Genomic DNA, 25315 nt, shown 5'->3' with positions numbered 1-25315 from the left:
GTTTTATCTCGAAATCAAAAGGTGATAACCGACATGTACTCATCCAAAGCGATGTCCTTAAGTCAAAGTTTACAAACCTACAAAACCATTGACGCGTACTTGAAAAAGGTCTAATAATGAGTTATGAATAAGGAATTTAAGTTAAAAAAATCAACCTGACAGAGACAAGATTCATTGATAAAATTCCAAATGAGCTTTCAAAGACGTGTTAGAGAAAAATGATTTTACACAATTTTGGTCTGTGTGGCTGATTTGAGTCTTGAATATATGTAAATAATCTTCAGAAGTACTAGAAATATACAAAAATTCCTTCTAAAATATCTCAAACTCGAATTTCTTTCTTATATCTATAGATGTCTTTTGAATATATGACAGTGTCTCAAGAAATACGTCTTCTTAACTTTCGAACGCGGATAATTTCGACGGTGAGCTGTAAACAATTTTATTGACTTAGCTACAAAATTCCCGTTTCTGAAATATGATTGGTCAAAAAATGGCGCATCTGTCACTTTAACATTCGACCAACGATTTCCGTTTCCGACTGCTTATGAGAAATTACAACTGCGTTATGTGTGAGTGTATATACTTAGGCAGGGTCAGTGACCTACCCCAGTGACTGACTTTGTCCTTACACCTTTACTTTGCTTTAATATATCAAGGAAGACCACAGAAGTAATAGGTTAATCCTTTTAATGAAATAACGGTATATGGAAAGTATTAAAATATACAATACAAAAATACTACATGACGAATTATAACGAAACAATATCATAAGCACCTAAAACACTTTTTGACTCTTTGCGACCCTTTTCTAAGTTTAGAAAGCCTTGGCTGGTACACCTTCGATCACAGTTAGCAATAAGCGCAAGAAAAGTCCGAATTATTCGCACTGTTGATAGTCGATATCGGAAATTAACCATCTTGATTCTCGTGTGCATGTGTGGAAAAATCCTTCAATTGTCTGTGTCTGGTATTTTCTCTGGTTTTAATTCATATTTTTCTACGATGGAATTTTTAGAACCTCCATCAAAAACTGGGTTGTCCTTTCCTTCGGGAAATGTATAACTAAAATCACCATTTTCCTCAAAGCATTTGAAAATATCAAATTTTCTAGATAAATCACACTTAACAAATAAACAATGTGTAAATAGTGAGACAAGCATAATAGTTACAAGTGATATTAACATGCTTAAAGTTTTGAAAGGAAACAACTGTCCAGCTTCTGGATCATACCATGGATACTCAAGTACTGGTTGTAAACCTAGAGTTGGTTCACCACCTAATATACGAAACACGAAACCTAAAATAAAACCCATTATTGAACCATATGTATTAGAATATTGGAAGTAGATTACCAAAGTTAATTGGGGGAATAAAATAACATAAACTAAATCTGAACAAAGATAAAAAAGATAATAAACCGATTGTATTTCTATAGCCAGAGCGGCCGCTGTGACTGCAATAACTACTTGGGCACCTCTCATGACCCATAATATGACTGCTTCCCTTGGCTGAAATAAAAATTGAAAAAAACAATTACTGCACATACCTTGTTAAATCGGATATCATACCAGAGTTTTGCGCTACATCAAACTATGTTGACTTCATCCAAATAAAACGCAATCGATACCTGTTGATACTGCACTATTATATCATACTGTTAATGGAAATACTTCATTAAAGCTTTGCGATAATGTCTTCAATTTGCTATTTGATTTTGCCATGATAGTTCCATCAGCCTGTTTTATTTTGTATATCGATAAATTCAGCCTGTATCACAACACAAGCGATTGTTAGATTCACAGATCTGCTAGTTATGCCAAAACAATTTTGATGTTAATTTAGCATATACAGCCTGTAGCAAAAAAGATCCCGATAAATAATATTTTCTGTCAGCCCTGGTTAGCCGCATCACTGCATGAAACCGGTTTGAAATTCCAAGAATTGGAATCCTGTACAATCATATCTTAAATTACCTTATTTCCAACAAATTTTGTAAAAAGATCTCCAAATACATTTCGTGCAAACATTGAGCTTGCGGATAAAAATGACGAATCTGTTGAGGACATTACTGCAGCAGATACAGCTCCCAGGGCGATAATTCCAACCCATTCTGGACACAAATACCTCAACACTAATGGTAGAATAATGTTATAGTTTGTTTCTACTGTTTCCGGATATGGATAATCGGTTTTATTCCAATCTGCAATATAAAGTAGCTAAATTAGCCTTTAATATTGCAACAATGTTGAGCAATCCAAATGCCTAGAGTATGTGTGTCAATCGAAAAGGCTACACCATGGTATCATGATTGTATCAATCGAAAAGCGAACAACTATGTAACCTACGTAAACTGAAAAGCCTGAACATTATATTATAATTGATTAGCGTACAACACTGTAATTATCATGCCACATCACAATTTGTGTGAAAGAAGCGGAAGCTTACCAGCAGCAGCACCAGCAGCACCAATTAAAATAGCAGGAATTACCATAATACAACAGCCCAACGCTCCAGCAAATGATAAACCTCTTGCAATATTTACTGTTCTTGCTGACAATACTCTTTGAAAATACACCTGTAAAGTATCGCAGCGAAGCATGTACACTATGGAAAAGGAAGTGTAACCTTTCTGTCTTAGACAGTGAAGACCAGCAACTAGCTCCGGTTTGGAATGTGTATATAATCCATATTCAATATATGACTGAACCATCGTAGTTTCCCACAGAAAATGAATATGAAAAAGGGCAAAAATACGTATCTTAAAAAACATACCTGCCATGGTATTCCACCAAATATAAGTAAAAGAAAACCATCTATATATATACCAGATTGAGATGCTTCAACAGGTTCTATCCAAACAGATGTAACATTAATTGATATGGATTCAACTGCATCATGTGTTAATGCAAATGGGACAGAAAGCCACTGAAATAAAAAGTAGCACCTTCTGAACACCAGGATACTGTTTCAAATCTAGTGTCTTATTGAACACATCAAATTTTAATAAAGAAAAATTGAAAGCAGACATTGGTGCCAAAGTCTCTCAATGATGATACCAACCTGGCTACTCCGAACCAAGACAACAGACCCAAGCGTAAGAAACTAAACACCCCCAACTCTAAGTCTGACAGCGAAAGTGACTCAAATGATCCACAACTTTGTGTAATGTGTGAAGTAAACTTTGATGGAAGTGACTGTAAATGTATCATTTGCGATATGTGTGATCTATCCTTCTGTCTGCCATGTTCCAAAATCCAAAGAGAACTTTATGATTGCATAATGAACGATTCCACTAACTCTGTCAAATGGACCTGTAGGGTCTGCAGTAAAAATTTTCCAAGGTTCTGTGAGATGAGCAGTAACTTGCGCAAAATTGAAAATGACAACAAAGAGAAGATAGATAGAGTAGAACAGAGTGTACCCCAGTTGATAAGTTCAGAAGTTAAGAAATTGAGAGAGAAAGTCACATCTGACCTGAATCAGGATATTGATTCACGTGTAACAATTCTTGTCCAGCAGCAGATGGAAGAAAAAGATGAGCAAAGGAGAAGGGAGAACAATATGATGGTATTCAACATTCCAGAATCAAATGCTAACAATCCTGAATACAGGAAACTATATGATACTGAAAAACTGACTGAATTTTTATCTGTTATAGGTTTAAAAGATATCAAATTGACAACAGTTATTAGAGTCGGAAAACCAGCTACAAACCACACTAGACCAATCAAAGTTATTCTAAACAGCTCAAAAGAACGAAGAGAAATCTTCAATGGCTATCGTAATAGAAGGGACATCTTAAGTAAACACAGATTGTACAACAATGTGACACTGTCAAGGGACTATACTCCTAAGCAGCGTGATGACTATAAGAAACTAAGAAGTGAATTAACTAGAAGACTCGAAACTGGAGAAAATGTCATGATCAGAGGCGGAGAGATTGTGTATGCAAACTTACGTGAGGCGCGATCTGCAAGACCCACAGAAGAAGTACAGAATCCCATACAACTCCCAAAGCGTATCATACAAACTCCATCCTTGAGTAATCCCTCTACAACAAGCACACCACTGGCTACCAGAAGTAAAAATAAACATCCCATTATGCAAGAGAGAAAGAGACTGATTTCTTGCAGTGGGGACCTTAATAATGATTCAGTACATACAGATGAAGAGACCATGATATACAGTGAAAGCTATATTATGGATGAAGTCTACCAAAAATGAGAAACTAGTTTTATTCAGCACACACATGTACATAACACAGATACCGACGAGCTTAAAATTGTATATACCAATGTCGACAGCCTTTTAAACAAACGATTGGAACTAGATGTATTGATTAATGAAACAGAAGCCGATGTCATTGCCTTAACTGAAGTCCTGCCAAAGTTTAACAAAGGGGAATTGGATGAAGTCGAATTCAAACTAGACAACTATGATGTACATTACAACAGATTAACTCATGGCAGAGGAGTTCTACAGTACACAAAGACCAAACTGAAAGCGGATAGGGTAGATGACTTTGACAATACAGAGTTTGAAGAAATGGTATGGTGCAAGATCAGCGTAGCCAACGACGACCCTCTGGTAATTGGATGCCTCTATAGAAGTCCCCACAGCAGCCGAGAAAACTCCTCAAAGCTAAACACATTAATAACTGACGCCTGTGATAAATATAATAATTTACTATTGCTGGGAGATTTTAACTATCGAGACATCAACTGGTCTGATGAATCCACATCCTGTCAACCCAGATCCACTACCTACAAGTTCTTAAAATGTATACAAGACAATTTCCTCTACCAACATATTACCGAACCTACCAGAATCAGAAACAACGAAAGACCCTCAATTCTTGATCTAGTTTTTTTCCAAGAATGAAGATGATATCCACAATGTAGTAAGCCACCCTCCCCTAGGTAAAAGTGACCACATGGTGTTTATTTTTGACATGAAGACTAAAGCATCAATAGACAACCCTTCCCAAACTAGATATAGATACTATGCTGGTAACTATGATCAAATGAGACTTACTACAGGTAAAATCAACTGGAATGAAATGATTAACCTAACAACAACATGCGAAAAATGGACCTACTTAAAAAACATCTTTGATTACTTGATCACACAGTATGTACCAAAAATCCGAAATCTACCAAACAGAAAAAGTAACAAGCTATGGTTTAGCAGAGATGTTATAAACGCCCTTAAAATCAAAAGAAAGACATGGAACAAATACTGTAGAAACAAAACCACTACCAATTACGCGAATTATAGAAGTGCCAGGAACAAAGCCTCTGCTATTCAGATCAAATCCCGACATAAATTTGAAAGAGAAATAGCCTCGGATATACGACACAACCCAAAGAAGTTCTGGAGATATGTAAACTCTAAGACCAAAACTCGTAACCAAATCGTATCTATTACTACAGAAAGTGGCGAGACACTTACCGATGATATGAACAAGGCAACAGAACTAAATTCTTTCTTCACCAGTGTATTCACAGTCGAAGACACCAATAGACCAACTGCTTATCAAACCAACGACAATTGACCCAAACTAAATGATGTTACCGTAACTAAGGAACAGGTATCTGCTAAACTCGAAAAACTAAAGATCACCAAATCTGCTGGCCCGGACGGAATACACCCTAAAGTCCTTAAAGCTCAGCTGTGAACTTGGAACACCACTAGAAATCATTTTCAACAGCTCACTACAAGAAGGTTTACTTCCTGATCAATGGAAAGAAGGAAACATAACCCCAATCTTTAAAAAAGGTGATAAAAAATTTGCATCAAATTACAGACCAATTAGCCTCACCGGTTTGATTGTCAAGACTTTGGAATCGATAGTAAAGGACAAACTTATGGAACATCTAGAGAACAACAATCTTCTTTGTGATGAACAGTATGGTTTTAGAAGAGGCCGATCTACTACAACACAGTTACTAGAATTCCTAGACTATTTAACTGATGCCATGGACAAACAAACACCTACAGACGTGATATATTTAGACTTTTCTAAAGCTTTCGACAAAGTACCGCACCAACGATTATTGATGAAACTACAGAAGATAGGTATAGGAGGAAACCTCATTAAATGGATTGAAAACTTCCTGAGCAATAGAAAACAACGTGTAGTTTTAAACAACGTAGCATCTACCTGGTCAAGTGTTGAAAGTGGAGTACCACAAGGTAGTGTCCTTGGTCCAGTATTATTTATCATCTTTATCAACGACACCCCCAGTGCTGTTAGATCCTTTGTGAAACTGTTTGCTGACGATACCAAACTATTTGGCCCTAGTCTGACAATACACGATAGAGAGCAATTACAAGATGATTTAGACAATTTGGTTGAATGGACAGAAACCTGGCAAATGCAATTTAACATCGACAAATGCAAATCAATCCATTTTGGATATAATAATTCAAGACACCAATACCACATGAAAAACAATACCAAATTTGAACCACTACAACAAGACAGTACAGAAAAGGACCTTGGTATCACAATAGACAACACTCTTAAATTCAGTGAACATGTATCTCATTGTGTAAAGAAAGCTAACAGGTTAATAGGACTGACAAGAAGAACCTTCATTAACATGGACAAATATATGTTTTTGCCCCTGTACAAAAGCCTAATCAGACCCCATCTGGAATATGCTGCAACAGTTTGGTGCCCAATGTTAAAAAAGACAGCCTATCTGTTGAAAATGTCCAACGAAGAGCGACAAAGATACTTCCCCACTTAAGAGATCTTACCTACCCTGAAAGACTCAAAGCTCTAGGTTTACCCACTCTTAAATACAGAAGAAAACGTGCTGATGTTATCCAGATATACAGATTTTTAAACAACATAGACACACTGGTAGACAAAAACATGTTCTCGATATCAACCTACAGTAACACCAGAGGCCATAATCTTAAACTGAACAAGCCACACACAAGATTGGATGTCAGAATAAACTACTTTTCAGTTCGTGCCATTGACAGTTGGAACTCATTACCTAGCTATGTGGTCAATTCAAAATCTTTAAACAACTTTAAATCTAATCTAAACTTGGCATGGAAAAACGACCCTGAAAAATTTCATCTATAGACTATAACCTGTGAAACGAACACAATTAATTACATGTATAAAAATGCGCACTCCATATGACATTCGTATCTCACGATAGTACGTGAATTTTTTAGACTCTTATATATGGTGGTCAAGAAGTCTACAAGCTTAATAAAAGACCGGTTTACAGTAAGATACAGTAAGATACAGTTAGGAGATACACAGAAGAAAAATACTGCATAAAACAATCTACAGAGCTCTTTAGCGCTTGGCATATCCCATAAGTCTGTTTCAAAAAAATCACAACATCGACAATGGGCGTAAATTAAGACAAAGAGTATGATTGTGGAGTTTATTCATTTATAAGGGCGTGGAATTAGATTGAATCTATACGTACCAATCCTAGGAACATACAAATAAGCTGTAAGACATCTGTGTAAGCTACAGAGTATAATCCCCCAACTAAGGTGTATAATAAAGCAACAGCCGCCGACACAATAACCGCTATTTTAGAATCCAATTCTAATATTACTGATAGAGATCCTCCTATTGAAATAAAAGGAAATGATAAAAATATCAATACAGAAAGTAAAAAGCGACATTTTATTGCCGATAGTTTTAAATCACGAATTAACATATTAAACCGTCTATCCCATCTCTTTAAGTCACTTGCTCGCCAACCTGCAGATGGTACTGATAGAAGGGAGTCATTCCATCATTCAAAATTTACTGTTATAGCCATTCTTGATGTACCACTATTTTTATGCATTGAACAAGCATGAAAAATCGTCTTTTGTTGATTTATCTACCACCGTTTTACTGGTGAAACTAAACTACTGCGGTTAAGATGTTAAACTGGTCAATTTTGAAAAATAAAACATACCCAATGCGTTTAATATGGCTGCAGACCAAAATGTTTCCCCTAATAAAGCAGGTATAAACAGTATCGCCGCCATCACTTCACCATACTTTCTTTGATAAGGGTCCAACATGGTGGCATATTCTTTTGTTCTCAGTTCAGATGCAAAAAACAACCCTCCTTTAAAAAAAAGAGTTTGATAACCAATGAGAAAGCTTGCCAGACAACGTAACATTCTTTTTTTTAAACAATATTTATTCATGATTTACAATGGATAATTACATAATATGAGCAATGGTTTCAGAAACAAGCCGAAGCTTATACTAATCCGTTACCAATCAATTTAACATTCAAATATACAATTACAAATTATAATTTAATTACATTTTTATGATATTGTTATGTCAATATAGTGCAGAAAAGTGAAGAAGAGAACAATGATTTTGGCCTGGGTTCGAGGAAGAAGACAGTGTTCAGATGCTATACATATCTGCTGCGTGATCACCAAAGCTATTTGGGAAAGGTTGGAGTAGTACAAAACATTACACCATTAGAGGCGTACATGGCTTAAAGGTTCGTGAGATCACTTTGTGATATTAGATTGGATGGCAAATAGGTAAAAGAGATTTATTTAAACCGCTTATTGTTATAATGACTGGACCACTGAAAAGATATGGCTGTTGGTTTTGTTATCCGCAGTATTTGTTCCGTTTAGGAGAATATTCGTGCTTCTAAGGCCAGGAGGCAGGGTGTGGATTGACTGATTTCGTTGAAGAGTGTAGTTTCTGCAAATCAAGAGATAATGAGAGGAGTCTTCCATTTGATGACCACATGAACAGGAAGGATCTTCACCTATATGGTTAATGATACTTTAGCTGACTTCAAGTAATCTTGAATGTGAGGGATTTGTAGGAAGGATGAAAGTCTAGATTTGAAAGAAGAGATGCTAGTAGTATCCTTAATGGTAGAGGGGAGATTGTTCCAGTCACGGATTGATAAGGGTAGAAAGGAATCATGGTAGTAATTGTTGTTTGTATGGATGGTTCTGATGTCATTTCCATTACGGCTTGGATATGGGTTCATTTCAGCAACTGTAGGCGGGACAAGAATATTTAGATAAGGGTGTTAATTTGTGTATCATTTTAAAGAAGACAGTGAGCCTATGCTGATATCTGCGTATCTTTAGTGCTGGGATTCCTGATTCACCATACAGTAGTTTATGGAAGGTGTCACGGGGTAGGCCTGTAACATTCGTCTATGGCATTAATTTAGGCATCCATCATGTTGACTAAGTGAAGGCAATAAGTTATAAACCAAAAACGTTAAAGATAAAATAGTAAAGTTCTAACCAAGTTTCTTGTAGCTTCTGTTGCGTTTATAAAAAATGTTGATGGAAGTGCAAGAATGTCATAGAAATCATGAAAAGCGAATGAGTTGAACAGTTTCAACTATGACGCATTTCCATTCAAATAGTACAATCTTGTAAATTGTCCATATATATATATAGTACAGTACGTTTGTGTTTCCAACTTTAAAAATGTTCTTTAAAGTGTTAAAAGAGATTTTTACCTAGACAGAGTGCTATAGTATATCCTACAGGAGCCTGACACCACCACAATCCATAATCAGCAACAATTTCAGCAGATCCATTAATATAACCACCTCCAACCCATGTAGCTTAAAATGATATCATTTAATTAAAATACCATATTTACAATTCTTTATATTATCTTCTCATGAAGGTTTATATTCTTTAATGACATACCCAAACTACTTTTATCAAAATGTATCTTGTACTATAAAATATGATCTAAAAGAATACAGTTTTATACTGAAACACTCAGCAGACTGGTTGACAAATTATACGTAATAGACATTCAGTGCAAGACTCAAACTTAATATGAAATCAATATGATTCGAATTGCTGTTCAAAGAATGATATACAAACCTGTCATGGTAAACACTCCAACAAATAATCCAATACTTCTCCCTGCAAGCATCGTATCTTCACTATCAGCCTTTTTACCTCTCTTATTTCTCCATGCTGCCCAGATACCAAAAGCCAATATGAGCAGATAAAACACTACTAGTGATATGACACCACCAATGCTAACTGCCATTTTAACGATCTTCGGAAATGTCTTTTACCTCAAAATTAAATCACCAGTTCTAATTATTGAAAAGTTAAGAATCATCCTGTTTATATGACTGTCATTTTCTTATACCAGTTTCAGTCTTTATCCGCTCACAGAACTCTGTGTGAGAGATAAGGTAAGGTAATATTCGACAATTTTGATCTTGTCAAACATATGAACAAAAATCTAATGAAAAATCAGTATAAACTAAAAACTGCCTACCGAAATATCGTAAACTAGAATTTTGTGCCCTCGTGAATTCACATGAACAGATAGATGCTCCTATCGTGCTAACAATGCATGTGGATGATCGGACAGACGAGTGGACATCTGCCATAACAATATACTTGTACGTCAACATTTTCATCAGATTAGAAACGTATAGGCTATTTAGAATGCAAGAAGCTCCTTTCTTTGCCGTGCACGTCTGCTAAATTGGTGAATTTTAAAATATTTTATACATTTAATACTTAATTTAGTTACCAGTTGTTTTCTATAAGCCCAAGAAAATGTGGACAAGACCACAGTTTTATTATTGAAATCTGTATTAATCCCCATTATATTTCGGATATGGTTGAATAGTTACGGTATCTATGCTATGATTCATCTTTGAATTATTCATTTGAATTTGAAAAACATAAAAAAGTCGAAGGTGGCTAGTATAGTCACATAACATTATATTAATAAACTGTTAAATTTAAGCAAATAAGGGATGACTTTTTGAATATATTACGGTTGGTAGATGACAAATTCACTGAAAGGATTATATTATAGTCACTAAATGATCACCAGTTTTAGCTATCTATGACACATTGATCTGATGCCATTAGGGCGTTGTTATCCCTCATTTTAACGATATTATAACCTATCTGCATTTTAATTATGCCCTGATGCTGTTTTATTTCTTTTATTAAAATGATGGAATATTTATAGGCTTTGAAAAAAATATGAATAAACAAACACATAAGTCAAATCCACTTTTTCCATCCTCTGACAGACATTTAAATTAAATTTCAATGTAAATTAGACATAATCTATCCGGTGATAAATCCATTATCACTCACTGAGAAAATTCAGGTAAAGGTAAGGTAAAGTATTTACTTTGGACATTATATATCTATTGTGTAGAATATAAATATAGCCCCACATCAAACCATGGCCTACTTTCGTATTATTTGTTTATAGTAGTATTTTGAAGGTATAAGTGTGTGAATTCCCTAATAATGAGATAATCCATACAATATATACCCCCAATCTATACTTCGAAATATTTTTGAAAGTAAGTAGCAAAAATGAGCCAAAGAAATAAAGTCACTAATTTAGTTCAATAAATTTATGACATTTTATAACCTTATAGAAACCTTTCTAGACTTGATACCTCTAGATGCCTTGCTAATGATTGTATACAATATAATTATATAACTTACTGTGAAATATGTCTTTGAATGTGCAGGAGACGATTTACGCAGTTAATCTACAAATTCTCATCCATTCAACTATAAATTGTCACCTTCAGTCCAATCCCTTTCTTTGTATTTTCTCACTTTATTATACGCTTGATTGAAAATGAGGGTAACTGGACAGGTTGACATTGGGTAAAATTCACAACATAATAACATGGCCGTCCATATCCGTGTATTTCATGTGTATGCTATTCATTAAGTCAGGGGTTTTCAACCTTGGGGTATTTATAAAACTATTGGGCGGTTAAGAGGCGGGTTGTAATCTTGCACAAAATTTTAGGACAAAATTTTAGGACAATTATAAATTAAGCTTTTCCTTTCAGTAAGACTGTATTCTCCAAAATGGAAAGGAAAATCACAAAGTAGTAGGATTTTTAGGTGAAAGGGGGTTATGAAATCGATCAACGATCCTGAAAGGGGTAATAGAAAGATAAGGCAAAAAAATTCTCAGGTATCTTGCGATGTCGAGGTTCCGTAGCATGTCGGCCCATTTCTGGTTGAATATAAGTATTCTACAAGCTCGATATCCTCCAGACTCAGACTTTCCTTGGCACAACGGTCTGCTTGATCATTGCCAGGAATGGAGACGTGCATTTTGACCCATACTAATTCAATCTTGTGGTCGCTGTTGGTTTGGTAGTTGTGGTGAGAAAAATAGATTGGAGGCTGCTTAGCGAGTCGGATAGAATCGCGGCATGCTCCGTGTGATTGACGGTTAGCCATGCTACCGCGTCCCTAATGGCAAGAAGTTCTTCTGTGAACACTGAACAGTGCGGGGGGATCCTTTTACTAATGCGGATGCCTTTTACTGGGATGCACAAACCGTAAACTGTTGCTGTACTACTCTTGGCACCATCGGTGTAGATCTTCAAATGGTCGGCGTACACGGAATCAATAAGATCAGGTGCTTGAGCTCTTGCTCCCAGTGGGTTCTCGTGCTTGATGGATCAGCTGGGTGTTGACTGTCGGGTTGGTAACCTTCCAAAAGGGAGTAGCCGATACGCGACTCAATATATCAATGACCGCTTGCCCTTAAGAAATACTCCGACATGAGTAAATCTTCTAATGCTGGAATACGTTGGACTGTTTTTTTTTCCGAACTGATTGCTTCAAAGTGTTTTCATCCATTTATACAATGCTGGATGGGTCTTGGACAATCAGCAACCAGTTTTTAATCGAGTTATTAACATCCATACATTCAAATTCAACCCAATTGATCTTTTAGAAAGACCCATGACCATCTCTAGTTGCAAACACGATACTATGATGGAGATAACTTAAAAAAATATTTTCAGAAGTAGGCTACAAGAAAACCCATGATCTGTATTATACAACAGAACAAGATTACAAAGATCCAGTTAAAAACGTGATGTATAGAAGCATATTAGTTTATGAGTTGGAATGACAGGTAAGTTGGAGATATTGAACGGATATGTCCACGAAGTGATATTTTGCGAATAGCTGAAATTTTGTAGTGTGATTTCGTTTTCGAGAAAACCGTGCCTGTTTTGCTGGATCATATTAAACGACTAAAAGGCACGCCGCTGTCCCGTCCTTATGATCGCAACCGTGGACAGGACGTCGCAGCGCAAACCGTGCTCCGTATGTTAGGCCTTTACTCGGGTTGTTCAAATGTTTGAGAAACAGGTCGAGGTAAAAACCAGAACTTTGACAGGCTGCTCTTCGAAAACTATCAGAGATGTTAAGTTGGAATTTGGACTTCATGTGGGCAGTGGTCTGAAGTTATTCTCTTCCAAATTTCGTGTCCCTGCCGTGTATAGTCTGTCCGCTACAGCACTTTTATTCCAAGATACTTACACAGCAAGCAGCTTTGGAGTGATTTTCCTCTTAGAAATAAGGGTGATACTCACTGGTTGTTTTTCTCGAAAATTTGGAAAAAATTCTCATTTTGTGCTTTGGACTGAAATAGACGCAGAACATAATAAACTTTCGTTTGCGACAAAAATTTTACCTCTATTTTAGTATGGGGAAGGAATCTGACACCAGCCTCTACCGTTTACTACAGTCTAGTTGCATTTGTCGAGGTAAAAACCAAAATATTGACAGAATTCTATTCAACAACTATCAGAGATGTAAAGTTGGAATTTAGACTGCATATAGGCACAGATCTGAAGTTGTTCTCCTCTAAATTCCATGTCCCTACCTTGTATAGTCTGTCCGCTACAGCACTTTTACTCCAGTATACTTACAGCAAGCAGCTTTGGAGTGATTTTCCTCTTATAAATAAGGATGATACATCAATGTTAAATTTCTCGAAAAATTGAAAAATTCCTATTGGACAGCAATAGACGCAGGATATAAAAAACTTTTATTTGCGACAAAAATCATATCTCTAGAGTCAAAATTGGCCGAGTTTTGTCTATTTTAGTACGGGGAAGGGATCTGACCCCAGCTTCTACCGTTTAATGTAGTAAAGTTGTACGAGGTAAACACCAAAAATTTGACAGGCTGCTATTCGGAAACTAACAGAGATGTATATTGGCACAGATCTGAAGTTGTTAGCTTCTACATTCCACGTCCCTACCGTGTATAGTCTGCCCACAGCAGCACTTTTACTCCATTACACTCACTTACAGCAAGCAGCTTTCTAGGGATTTTCGTTATAGAAATTCGGGTAATACTTCAAAGTCGATTTTTCAAAAGTTGGAAATTCTAGTTTTAGTATAGGGAAAGGGTCCGACACCAGCCTGTGCCGTTTACTGCAGTCAAGTTGTACAGGTCGAGTTTAAAACCTGAACTTCGACAGGCTGCCATTCGAAAACTATCAGAGATGCACAGTTGGATTTAGACTGCATGTTGGCATAGATCGTAAATGGTTCTCTTCCAAATTTCAAATCCCTACCGTGCATAGTCTTTACGTTACAGCACTTTTACTCCAAGATACTTACAGCAAGTAACTTTGAATGTGATTTTACTCTTTGAATTAATGGTGATGCGTGAAAGTCGATTTTCTCGAAAATTTGAAAATATTATGATTTTGTGGCTTGGACTGAAAAAGACACAGAACATAATAAACTTTCGTTTGCGACAAAAATCATACCTCTAGAGTTAAACTGCACGAGTTATGGCCATTTTAGTATGGGTAAAGGATCTGACACCAGCCTCTACCGATTACTGCGGTCAAGTTGACTATCAGAGATGTAATGTTGGACTTTGGAAATATGGGCTGGGATCTGAAGTTATCATATTCTAAATTTCAAGTCCCTACCGTGCATAGTCGATTTTCTCGAAATTTTGAAAAATTCCAATTTTGAGTTTTGGACTGAAATAGACGTAGGACGTAATAAACTTTTCGTTTGGGACAAAAATCATACCTCTAGAGTCAAAATTGGCCAAATTATAGCCATTTTAGTATGGGGAAGGAGTATGACACTCGCCTGTACCGATTAATGCAGTGTAGGGAATTTGTGTATATATGTTATATAATTGTATGTGTATTTCCGAATTGTCTATCTTTAGTAACTAACGTAACTTTTGTTGTTTCCATTTAACCGGAAGTTAGGTTTCTTCTAGAATATAGGGCTATTATATAAAAAGCCGTGCATGATACTTTTGCCTATCAAGAATTGTTATGAAATGTGGTCCAATATTATCATTTTTGTTTCAAAGAAAACTTATTATACCTTGCTTCTATTTCAGTTGAACCAAAACAGAAAATTGTGATTTTTTCAAACTGTGGTGAAAAACGACTTTGAAGCGACACTTCTATTTTTTGAATTCAATTTCTATTAGTAAAAAGTGTTCTAGAGTAAAAGTGCTGTAGTGGGCAGTCTATTCTTGGTAAAAACTTGAAATTTCTTTTCGAACTTTACATCTCTGATCGTCTTGCAGCCAACGGTTGGACAGCTGTGATATTTCCCTTTGACAATCTGTGCATCTTAACCCACCGAATACCTAGAATGAAAAGCCATCCCAAGGATTCAAATGGCATTAATACATTAAGTAAAAAAAAACAACACTTTATTTTGACCAATGGTATAAAATATTCGGAAGAAAACAACCCAACATATATATTAATATAAACAACAATACTGGTTGGTATTAGATACAAACAACAATAATTATTACAGTGGATAAACATGTACAGTCGTTATTATTTACATTCTTTTATTATCTTTCAATATATCAATTGACTGTCAACACGTTTGGAATACAAACAAGCCCTTTTTAATACTCCGGAATCTTAAAGAAAGTAAAGAATCAAAGTTAGAGAGTCAATATAAACATAATATTCCTCAAAAAAAAAGTTCATGGTCTCTTTGAAGCTTTGGCAAATTTAAATCTTCTGAATCCTTTCTTGGTTTTTCATTTAGTCATATTCGGCAAAGAAAGCAAACTATTTTTCATCTAATCTTCATAGCCTAGAAAGCAGAAAATAGTTCATGTTACCATTGAAAATAATGAAAGTTTCAATAAAGTCGATGGTCTTCATTCTTTCTCGACATAGTCTCTTTCCAGGTTTTGACACTTTTCATGCTATGCTGCAATGCAGACAATTTTGTTATTCCCAAATGGTTTGAGAGAATGCTCACACCACTGGCAATCATCGATCAGCAATGCACCCGGGTCATATTTCCTGGAATGGTTGCTACCCTAACGTGAAGACAAGTCATCGCAGTTTGCCAATACAGTAGAGGGTCTTGATAACTCCACTTTGTCCTTTTTTAAAACATTTATTGCGATTTTAATGGTTAGGTTCACGAAATGGTCAGGTACAAAAACAATTAAAACTACAGTTTAATTCCAAACAGTTCGTATGTAATTAAATGATTGAACTTAATGGTGGTAGAACTTAGTTTCATCCCGATAGAAATATCCTCCCCAGCATTAGACCTTTTCAACCAACCCTCTTATCAGAGAAAGTTAATGCTTTGTTTAAAATACATTTCTGTGGATCTTGCTTTTATGTGCATGTTTATATTGATGCATGGGATATTCAATGATTAAAATAAACTCTCTCACGTTTAACAAAGTGTTACATCAATATAAAAAAGAGAGATCAATGCAAGATCTATAGACAACGTATTTTTGATTCTTATGTTGTCGCAAGAGTAGACAATAACTATAAATGCTTATCAATTTGGGTAAGATCTCAAACGAGTTTTATGATTTCCACACGTTTTGATTGATTTTCGTAGAAAAACAGCGGTCTATACTACTTACTATCTTCATAATTTAAACATTTCTGTATGATTTTAAAGGAACGAGACTGGACTGTAGGATTTTGGAAACCACGAAATGGTGATGGTTCTTCTTCAACTGAACTACGAGATTCTTGTACACTTACTATTCCATGAGTTACAACATTTCTTATAAAATATAAATTCGATAAATATCAGGTTCATATATACAAAATAATTCCACATGATGAGACTGCTCTGTGCCGACAGAAGCGATTTGGCACACAGCGATCAATAAATTATTCGTTCGATGCACACATACGGTCATATTAGCAGCGAAGCGCAATATCAACCCGGCAACCATGAAACCTTCCTTTTACAACAGTTACAATGCGTGTATCTCCTTTCATGTGCATCCTGTGTGCGATAGTTGTTCGATGGTTCAATATTCACTGCGTCCATGACCAAATCTGAACCTCGTATGTACCACCTTGGAACGATATAAGCAATCACAGAGGAAATTCAGAGAGGGTTGCAAATGCAATAACAAATATAGTTTTAACTTACCTCTGAACAATTAGGTCTAAATCATTTCCACTTCTAATTATTTCCATTTTAGCACTTTGGTGAGATAAGTATTGGGCTGGTGTATTACCAATCTGTAAAATAGCATCACCAGGTCGAACCCCACTTTTATAAGCTATACCCCTTGGATTTACCTACAAAATAATACACAATGGTTTAATATAGAATTCACTTTAACAAATGATAATATAGGGTAAATGATAAGTTTGTTGCATCAGACTAGAACTTAGCATATGCAATCAAGATATATTTATGCTGCTGCAATACTGCAATGTGTCCTATTTCAATTCAAATAGAAGAACATGTTCTTGGCCAAGGTCACTGCATCTTAGATATAGTATTATCTTAAAAGCGTTCGGTAATTGATAAGAGCCAGAACGAGTATTATTTTGGAAAGAATCCATTAGACTATAGATATCAACTATAAGAAATTATGATAGGCAAGAATGTTTTTATAATACTAATTATTTTACCAGTAAATAGAACTCCAAACTGTTCTATCAATATACATCAGATAAAAGTCAGAACAACATAATAAGGGTGGTAGGTTACTACGTTTTTCCCACCCACTTGGGTGTCTTTGGGGAGACTATATTAAAAGGTTAGAAATCATATTTACTAAGATAATCTACAGAGAATGTATTCATACTAAAGAAACTAGGGCTGATTCTCATTTGTATGACGTCTAATGATAAGGAGAAGACATTCAGACAAACGGTTTGTAAATCTATAATATTAAGGTGGGTGGTTGCGAATCACAACAAGATCCATCTCCTTGTAGAAAGTAAACCGTGAGCAACTGATGACAAAAGAGACTGTTCAGTTGCCAGTGCTCCCAGGTCGAATAATCAACCTCAGCTACTCTCCGATTCTGCCAGTCACATGTCGACCTGAGCCCGAGCAGTAAACTACCATTTTGGTTATCGTTTCAAAAACGAAGTTCAACTTATATATTAAAGATATCATTTAACATATAGGGAACTAAGGACTTATGACACGTAGATGAATAGAGGTAAAAATCTGTGATAACATTTTGAAAATAACTTCAATTTAAATTTGTTGTTTTTCTCCCATTTTCTGCCTTTCATTCGGCTTTGATTAACGATAAAGATAACTATTGGTTGAATTTCAAATTTTAGTTAATTTAAAAGCGGTCTTCAGTGGTATTTCTCATGTTTACGGAAATAACAGAATGAACTTCTGATCTCGCCGTATATTGAAATAATAAAATGGTAAACAGGTGATTTAGAGGTAGAAGGATGTAACATGATATGGTTTACCTACAGAACGCGTGCTTCTATCTAGTTCAGTTCATATTTTGTGCCAGTAAATTCGTTTAGCACTGTTCTTTACACTGTAACCACCTACTACTGAAGACTATGTTAAAGAAAAAATAAGCACGAATAGCCTTGAAATATTAGGTTAGTTCTTCAGTCAGCTGTTATAGATTGGCATGAGGTCAGTTTTTTAAAGGATTAAAATTATAGGCAAAATAACTACTCCTTAAAAGAAGTCATTAATTGAGAGTTTATAAATGAAGGTCCAGATAAACAAGTTAATAAATGACAGTCTAGATAAACATGTTTATATCTGAAAGTCTAGATAAACCTATTTATAAATGACTCTCCAATCAGACCATTTATAAGTGAGAGTAAGTTTGACAAATTTATAAATGAAAGACTAGGTAAGCAAATTTAAAAATTAGATAACAATCCAGATAAACAAGTTTACAAATGACAGTCCAGATAAACAAGTTTACAAATGACAGTCCAGATAAACAAGTTTACAAATGACAGTCCAGATAAACAAGTTTACAAATGACAGTCCAGATAAACAAGTTTACAAATGACAGTCTAGATAAAAAAAAAAAAAAGCTTATAAATAACAGTCTAGCTAAACCCATTTATTAATGAAAGTTAAGATAAACATGTTAATAAATGACAATCTGGATAAACATGTTCACAAAAGACACCTTTATAAATGACAGTCTGGTTAGACATATTCATGAATAATAATCTAGATAAACACATTCGTACATGATAATCTAGATAAACAAGTTTATAATGACTTTACTAGTAAACAAATTTATATAAAACAAACAGTCCAGACAGACATGTTTATAATGTCGGTTCAGATTAACAAGTATATAAACAAATAAGTTTACAAATGATAGTTGTGATACACTAGAATATAAATTTAATGTAAGAATGGATAAACGCCTGTCTCCTGGTTCATAATGAAAGCTTAGTTATCAAAATTTATATTTTCTCACTTGCCAGAAGAAAGACATGTAAGTACAACCTTGAAATTACACAATGAAGGGAATGTTCACTATCTATAATGTTATAATAAAAAGTATTAGCAGGCCTAATAATATGTTCGTGTGTTCTTCAATGCTGTTTGTTTTCCCATGTGGTTTTCTCTAGGTAGATAAGTACAGTTTAAGAGATAAATATTATTAAAAGACCAAATTTTAGTGTCAATGTACTCTTTCCTTAACAACGTTTCCTTTAATTAAAAACGCCTTTAACTTGTAAAAATGACCCATTTGTCTAGAGAAAAGGAAAATAAATATAAAACACTTATTGTTCCTAATTACTCACTTTTCCAGATGAACTTTTTTTCAAAATATATTTCTACTTCTGGCTACTAGTGAAAATTACTACAGCACATGTAATCATTCTAATTCACAATTTTAGACTGAATGATAAAATTAGATATTAACCCAGTTTAATACGTTTACAGGTAAAATATAATGGAAATAGTTTAGTACTATGTGCTACTTACAAATCCCAAAAGTAGGAAAGAGTACTGTCCTTTTTCTATGGTTGACTGTCATGGCAAGTATGTCATATTCAAAGATCAGCGGTCAAGGGTATCACTGGAGGGCTACTCCGTACTCTGTTTTGGCAACATTGTCATAATTGCTACAGGACCATGACACTCCAAGTAACTAATTCTTACCCTTGTTAAATATATTTGTATTGTGAGTATCATGAAGATAAATCTTTCTACCAAACTTCAATAACTGAACATTTGAAACAATAACCTTTAAAAGTAAATTGTTGTTGAATTATTAATATTATCTCTGTAATGGACAGGAAACGTTTATCTCTTATTAATTCTCTCGAATGTTATTCTACTTAGCATAAGGCGAATGAAAATCTTTTTTTTTTATTTAAAGAATATAATGCGCCTATCCACTGTCCTATGAATCAGATTGAAATGATATTTGTATGATATCGCTGTTTTATTACGTCCTGTAAAAGTAGAGAGTAGAGTGAACTATTTAGTTAGTATTTGTATTATTTAAGATAAGGAACTACATGTTATTGTCTACACTATGTCAGATGTAAACCAGGTTTCTCTTATAGTTATCACATGTTTCTTACACATCAACATATTATTATACAATATAAGTATAGTCCTATACTTGATCAGATTTCAGTTCTAGAAGTATAAGGCACGCATAGATACGACCATAATGATAAATTTCTGTCTTGTGATGCACCTTCCTTTCAAACTAAAAAAAAATGAAATCTTCAATTACCGTTTGCATTGAGCATTTGAATTTGTGTGGGTGATTTGGGGAGTTTTGGGAGGGCATTTGGTCACAGAATGTCAGTTAGTCATATAGTTTTCTGTCATCTCACTCGCTCCCATCCTGACATTATATTAAGCAGTTTCCGTTTGTCTGTGATGTTTGAAATTATTATACATTTATCAAGTAGACAACTTGATGATAAAGTGCGTTCTAGATGTTCTGATAAAATTACACCTGCATACCAAGGTGCATATCGCAATAAGAATCAAGGTCCTCGTTAAAGTGCACATAAATTGCGTTAACTGATGCTATTTAATTCTTATTAACAACTACATAATTACTAATCAATTGGAGTTGAAGCTGAAGTAGAAAAACTTCAAAGAGTTTGTAGCACACTACATTTAAAGTGTTAATTTATATTATAATGCCAGCGCAAAGTAGGTCTATATTATGAAACAGGTTTGTCCCTAAAAACTCCATATCAGATTACAGCCGATGCCAGCTAAATATATGTATTTTACAGGTAAATTGCATATAAACTGTGTCATAATCTTTGATGCCTTACCTTTTGAATATATACACAACACCCTAAATCTATTCCACCTTGCATATTGAATCCCCATGGTGTGGCAGTATTTTTCCTTCTCATAGTCACTGATACAATGTCATCCGCCATTTTAGTCAGAAAAACAAAAAACTTGAATGTGTAAAAATAACAACGCACTAATATTATATGCTTAAATACTGTAGCTCTACAGATTTAGTCTAAAGCTCGTTGAAACCTAACTCATTTATCACAGTTGTACGTACATAATACGGAAACAGCCGAAGTCGACTCGTGAATAAATGCCAAGGAAGATATTAATGATAATGAGAACATTATGTAGGTAGGTAATAGACGAGTGGTACAATATATAAACAATGGTTTCTCTCTGTTTAATTAATAGTTAGTGGTTGAAGGATGATAGTTGTCACTGATTCTGACAGATTATATTATTGTCATTATGAATATCAACCTATATACTAGAATAGTCATATCTAGTCTTATTACCTACACACATCTTCATGATATTATATTATGTATAATGCTGGTGAAATCAAGGTGAACCAAATGCCCCCAAGTATGCATAATCTCTGATAATAACAGGCCAACGTAAATTTACAAATATCTTAAACTCTCAAGTCAGAATAGCCTATAAACCCGCGGAAAACTCAGAAAATTGATTCTGTTTTCAGACTCTTGATAGACAAAATAGATCGATAGCTATCAGAGCGCAGGTTATATCATGGACCATGGTTCATCTGACTTTCACCATTCATATTTAGTTTTACTACTTTTTATGCAGCGTATAGAGAAGAATCTGAAACTTGCAGCAAGGAGCAGTTAGTCAATAGAACTTGGAACCAACTCTTGAGTACAGGATCACGTAGAGAATGATGGGGCATAACAAAATACGACGGCGTTTGTCCTTTGGAGACCCCCGCAGACGACAACTTATGTATAAGACCAGATGACCATTTGATAAATGAACTAAGTACGTTTGATTAATACTTCTTCTCAGGGCCAATTTGTTATATCAAGTGCATTTATTAACTCTTCAACGAACAGTACTGTAAATCGGATTCATCTGACTGATACACATGTGCATTTCAAGTTCCTCAAAATTTTATGAGATTTGTTTATAGAGAGAAGATTTAGCCAAACTTTTAGACATTTTCAGTTGATAATTCGCGATGAAAAGTGTATTACAACAACTTCATATTTATATCAATGTAAAAACAATTTTAAGAGTATCAGTAGTAGGCTATATAATTGTAAAGCTGATATTCCAGTTCACATAAAGTGGGCTAATAATTGGAATTCGATTTACCAACAAAAGTGAGGACAACACAAATAGCCTCACCTCACCCCATCGTGTTCATTAACCACGCCAGAGCTAACAAACTTTGTTTCAAGTTTAAATTAGTACTTAATTCTACTCAGTGTCGTATGAAAAACATTGATCAAACTAAATCCACTGGTTTCACACCGTAGGTGAGCAGAAATCAGGGGTTACTAAGATACTAAGTTTACTGCATGTGTCAACTAATTAAAGTCACTTTTCAAACGGAGGTCCCCGGCTACAGAACCTCTTGTTGCTTGTATTGGACGAGACTTCAGCTCTTAAAAGGTATGCTATCATGCTCGCAAATATACTACAAAGTCATTTATCGTGAAAAATTACAACTGGACTTTCATGTTCCTTTTAATTGCAAAGTTTGAATAGGTCGTTTTCTTTTTTCCATTATTCTGATCGAATGTGTTGTATTTTGCAGGTGACCAATTTGAAACGGAACTCAAATCGTCAATCGTTCTATAACCTAATTTCTGGACAGATGTGGTATTAATGTGGACAATTCAACCAACATCTCACATTCATGTTAGCTCTATTTGGTTGAGGACAATCCAGGCGACTTGAATCTATGTATCTTAATGTTAATCACTATGTCCGGTTACTTGGTGAAGAGTCAACATATGTTTGGTAAGTTTAATCTTGCCTTAAATGCACATGGACCTGAAATGTACCGGGTTTCCTTTCCACCTTTATATTGTAATGTGAGCAATTGTAAAAGTGTCTTTGATTTGAAATTTCTTCCTTGGAATATTGATTGTTCTGTTAACATATTTGCATATGAATGCGAGCCAATAAAATTGTCAACAAAATTATCATTGTCATTATATTCTATAAAAAATATCTTTCTTTTCAGATCTAATCTATAATAGGGTTGATATTCAAGACCAAGTTGCCGAAAGTTCTGATGGTTTAATTAAAGGTTTAGAAAGGATCTCGTAATTGGTTTTGGATGTCAATAAAATAAATGTCAAGGCATGTGTAGGTCTCATTTTATATTTACTCTGAATGGGTTCTCAATCAGATGGCAGAAGTATGATTGGTATTTCCTTTTAAGGTGTTTTCTCAAGTCAGCTGCATGAGGTTTAAGTTCTGCTAAAAACTTCTACCGGTGAAGTAGATTAGCTGATATACTTTGTTCTATTCAATTGGTTGAGCACTCAAAGTGTAAAGACTAATTATCTACTCCACTAATTAGTGTCATTATTGTCACTTACAAGTGTTGAATTACTACTCGATATTAGGATAGCTGTTCTATGCTGGACTTAGTAGTGTTTAGTTATTTGTGATTTTTTGAGTTGAATTTATTAATTCATCTTGCATATTTCAGGTTGCTGATTTCTTTGGATTTAAGTGATTACTACTACTAATTATTTGGATAGCCGCTTTGTGTTAAATTATTCTTAGTGATTTAGTGAATTGTTTTTGTGAATTATTTCACAACTGATTTCTTTGAAATCATACTATTTTTGGTCGTTAAATCCGCCCGGATCGCAGCAAGATTATACTCAATTCTACTCTCTAGTCAGTCATAATATTTAACTACCGTTTCTATTACTCTAGTCGGTAAAATGGAAAGTCCCAAAACTGATGCTCGTACTATGGCTGAAGTTTTTTATGAGTACTCCAACTTCAAAAACCTTCCCCAAAGTCACGCCAGAGGAGGGACTTACATTCAAAGGAGGTAAGGCAACAGCAATCGGTCGGGAAATTAGATCTTAGGGGATTGCCGGAATCCCAATGGTCAAGATCTTAGGCAATGGATCGGTTCGCTTAGCTTTCCAGGCGAGAGAAAGCGCGGACATCGCACTTACAAAGGACAGCCTACTCGGTAGAAAGTCGAGGATGGGGTTACCGCAATCGGTCAGCTCAGATCGATGCATTGTGTATCAGATTCCGTCCGCTTACTCCGAGAAGGAATTGTTAGAGGACCCTCATGAAAGGGGGTATAACGTATCTAGTGTACGTCGATTCAAAGTTAAGGAGCCGAAGACGGAACGGTAGTATAATCGTTCCCGAAAGGGCATATTCCAAGACAGATCGGAATCGTCTACCTGATCCGGAATACCTACCCTTACGTGGACAGGGTCCGCGGCTGCTAAATGCGTCAAATGTGGAGGCGTGCATTTTACGTAGGCATGCAAGGCACTGGATTCAAAATGTGCCAACTGTAATGAAAGGCACATGGCAGGTGACCCAACTTGTCCTAAGTTGAAGAAAATCAAACACACACTAAAGCCAAAGAAGTCGAATCCAGTATTGGAAACAAGTGTCCCGCCAATAGTGTCTAAGGGGTCCGGTTTCACACCAGTGTTCCGGGATGCGGAGAGTTTTTTAAACTTGATGCTGGACGTTGCAGAAATTGCTGCAACAGCTGCCAACTCCGGCGAAGGGTATGATAGGCATAGGGTTGGCTCGAAGATCATTCAGGCTGTCAAAAACTCTGTTGAGAACTTTAAAGAGCTCTCCATCCCAGCTAGTAGCCAAACGAACGTTTCCCGAAAAAGGAAAAAGGGAGCACGAGGAAGTCCTGAATCGTCTCCTGAGACCCTGACCCACGACACAACAGCAGATCAGCTGTCAAGTACGTCAGAACGGCCAACAGAGGTCGCATCCTTTCGATGCCATCA

General features: G+C 35.4%; 2 protein-coding genes across 2 annotated transcripts; both read right to left on the bottom strand.

Annotated features, from left to right (window-relative positions):
• Window positions 1–953: 953 nt before the first annotated feature.
• Window positions 954–10045, bottom strand: LOTGIDRAFT_108629 (hypothetical protein; the record flags this gene model as incomplete). Its single annotated transcript, XM_009067073.1, has 8 exons — window positions 954–1511; window positions 1989–2203; window positions 2449–2578; window positions 2776–2928; window positions 7464–7612; window positions 7950–8105; window positions 9495–9602; window positions 9874–10045. The coding sequence occupies 8 exons, from the start codon at window positions 10043–10045 to the stop codon at window positions 954–956; spliced, it is 1641 nt and encodes a 546-aa protein (XP_009065321.1).
• A 7182-nt stretch (window positions 10046–17227) lies between these two features.
• LOTGIDRAFT_108347 (hypothetical protein) lies at window positions 17228–21469 on the bottom strand (the record flags this gene model as incomplete). The annotated part of the gene is made up of 2 exons (XM_009067072.1): window positions 17228–17383; window positions 21359–21469. The coding sequence occupies 2 exons, from the start codon at window positions 21467–21469 to the stop codon at window positions 17228–17230; spliced, it is 267 nt and encodes an 88-aa protein (XP_009065320.1).
• Between the last annotated feature and the right edge of the window lie 3846 nt (window positions 21470–25315).

This window comes from Lottia gigantea, assembly GCF_000327385.1.
Source record: "Lottia gigantea unplaced genomic scaffold LOTGIsca_8, whole genome shotgun sequence".
Lineage (NCBI taxonomy): Eukaryota > Metazoa > Mollusca > Gastropoda > Lottiidae > Lottia > Lottia gigantea.
This window is presented reverse-complemented; position numbering and strand designations above follow the sequence as displayed.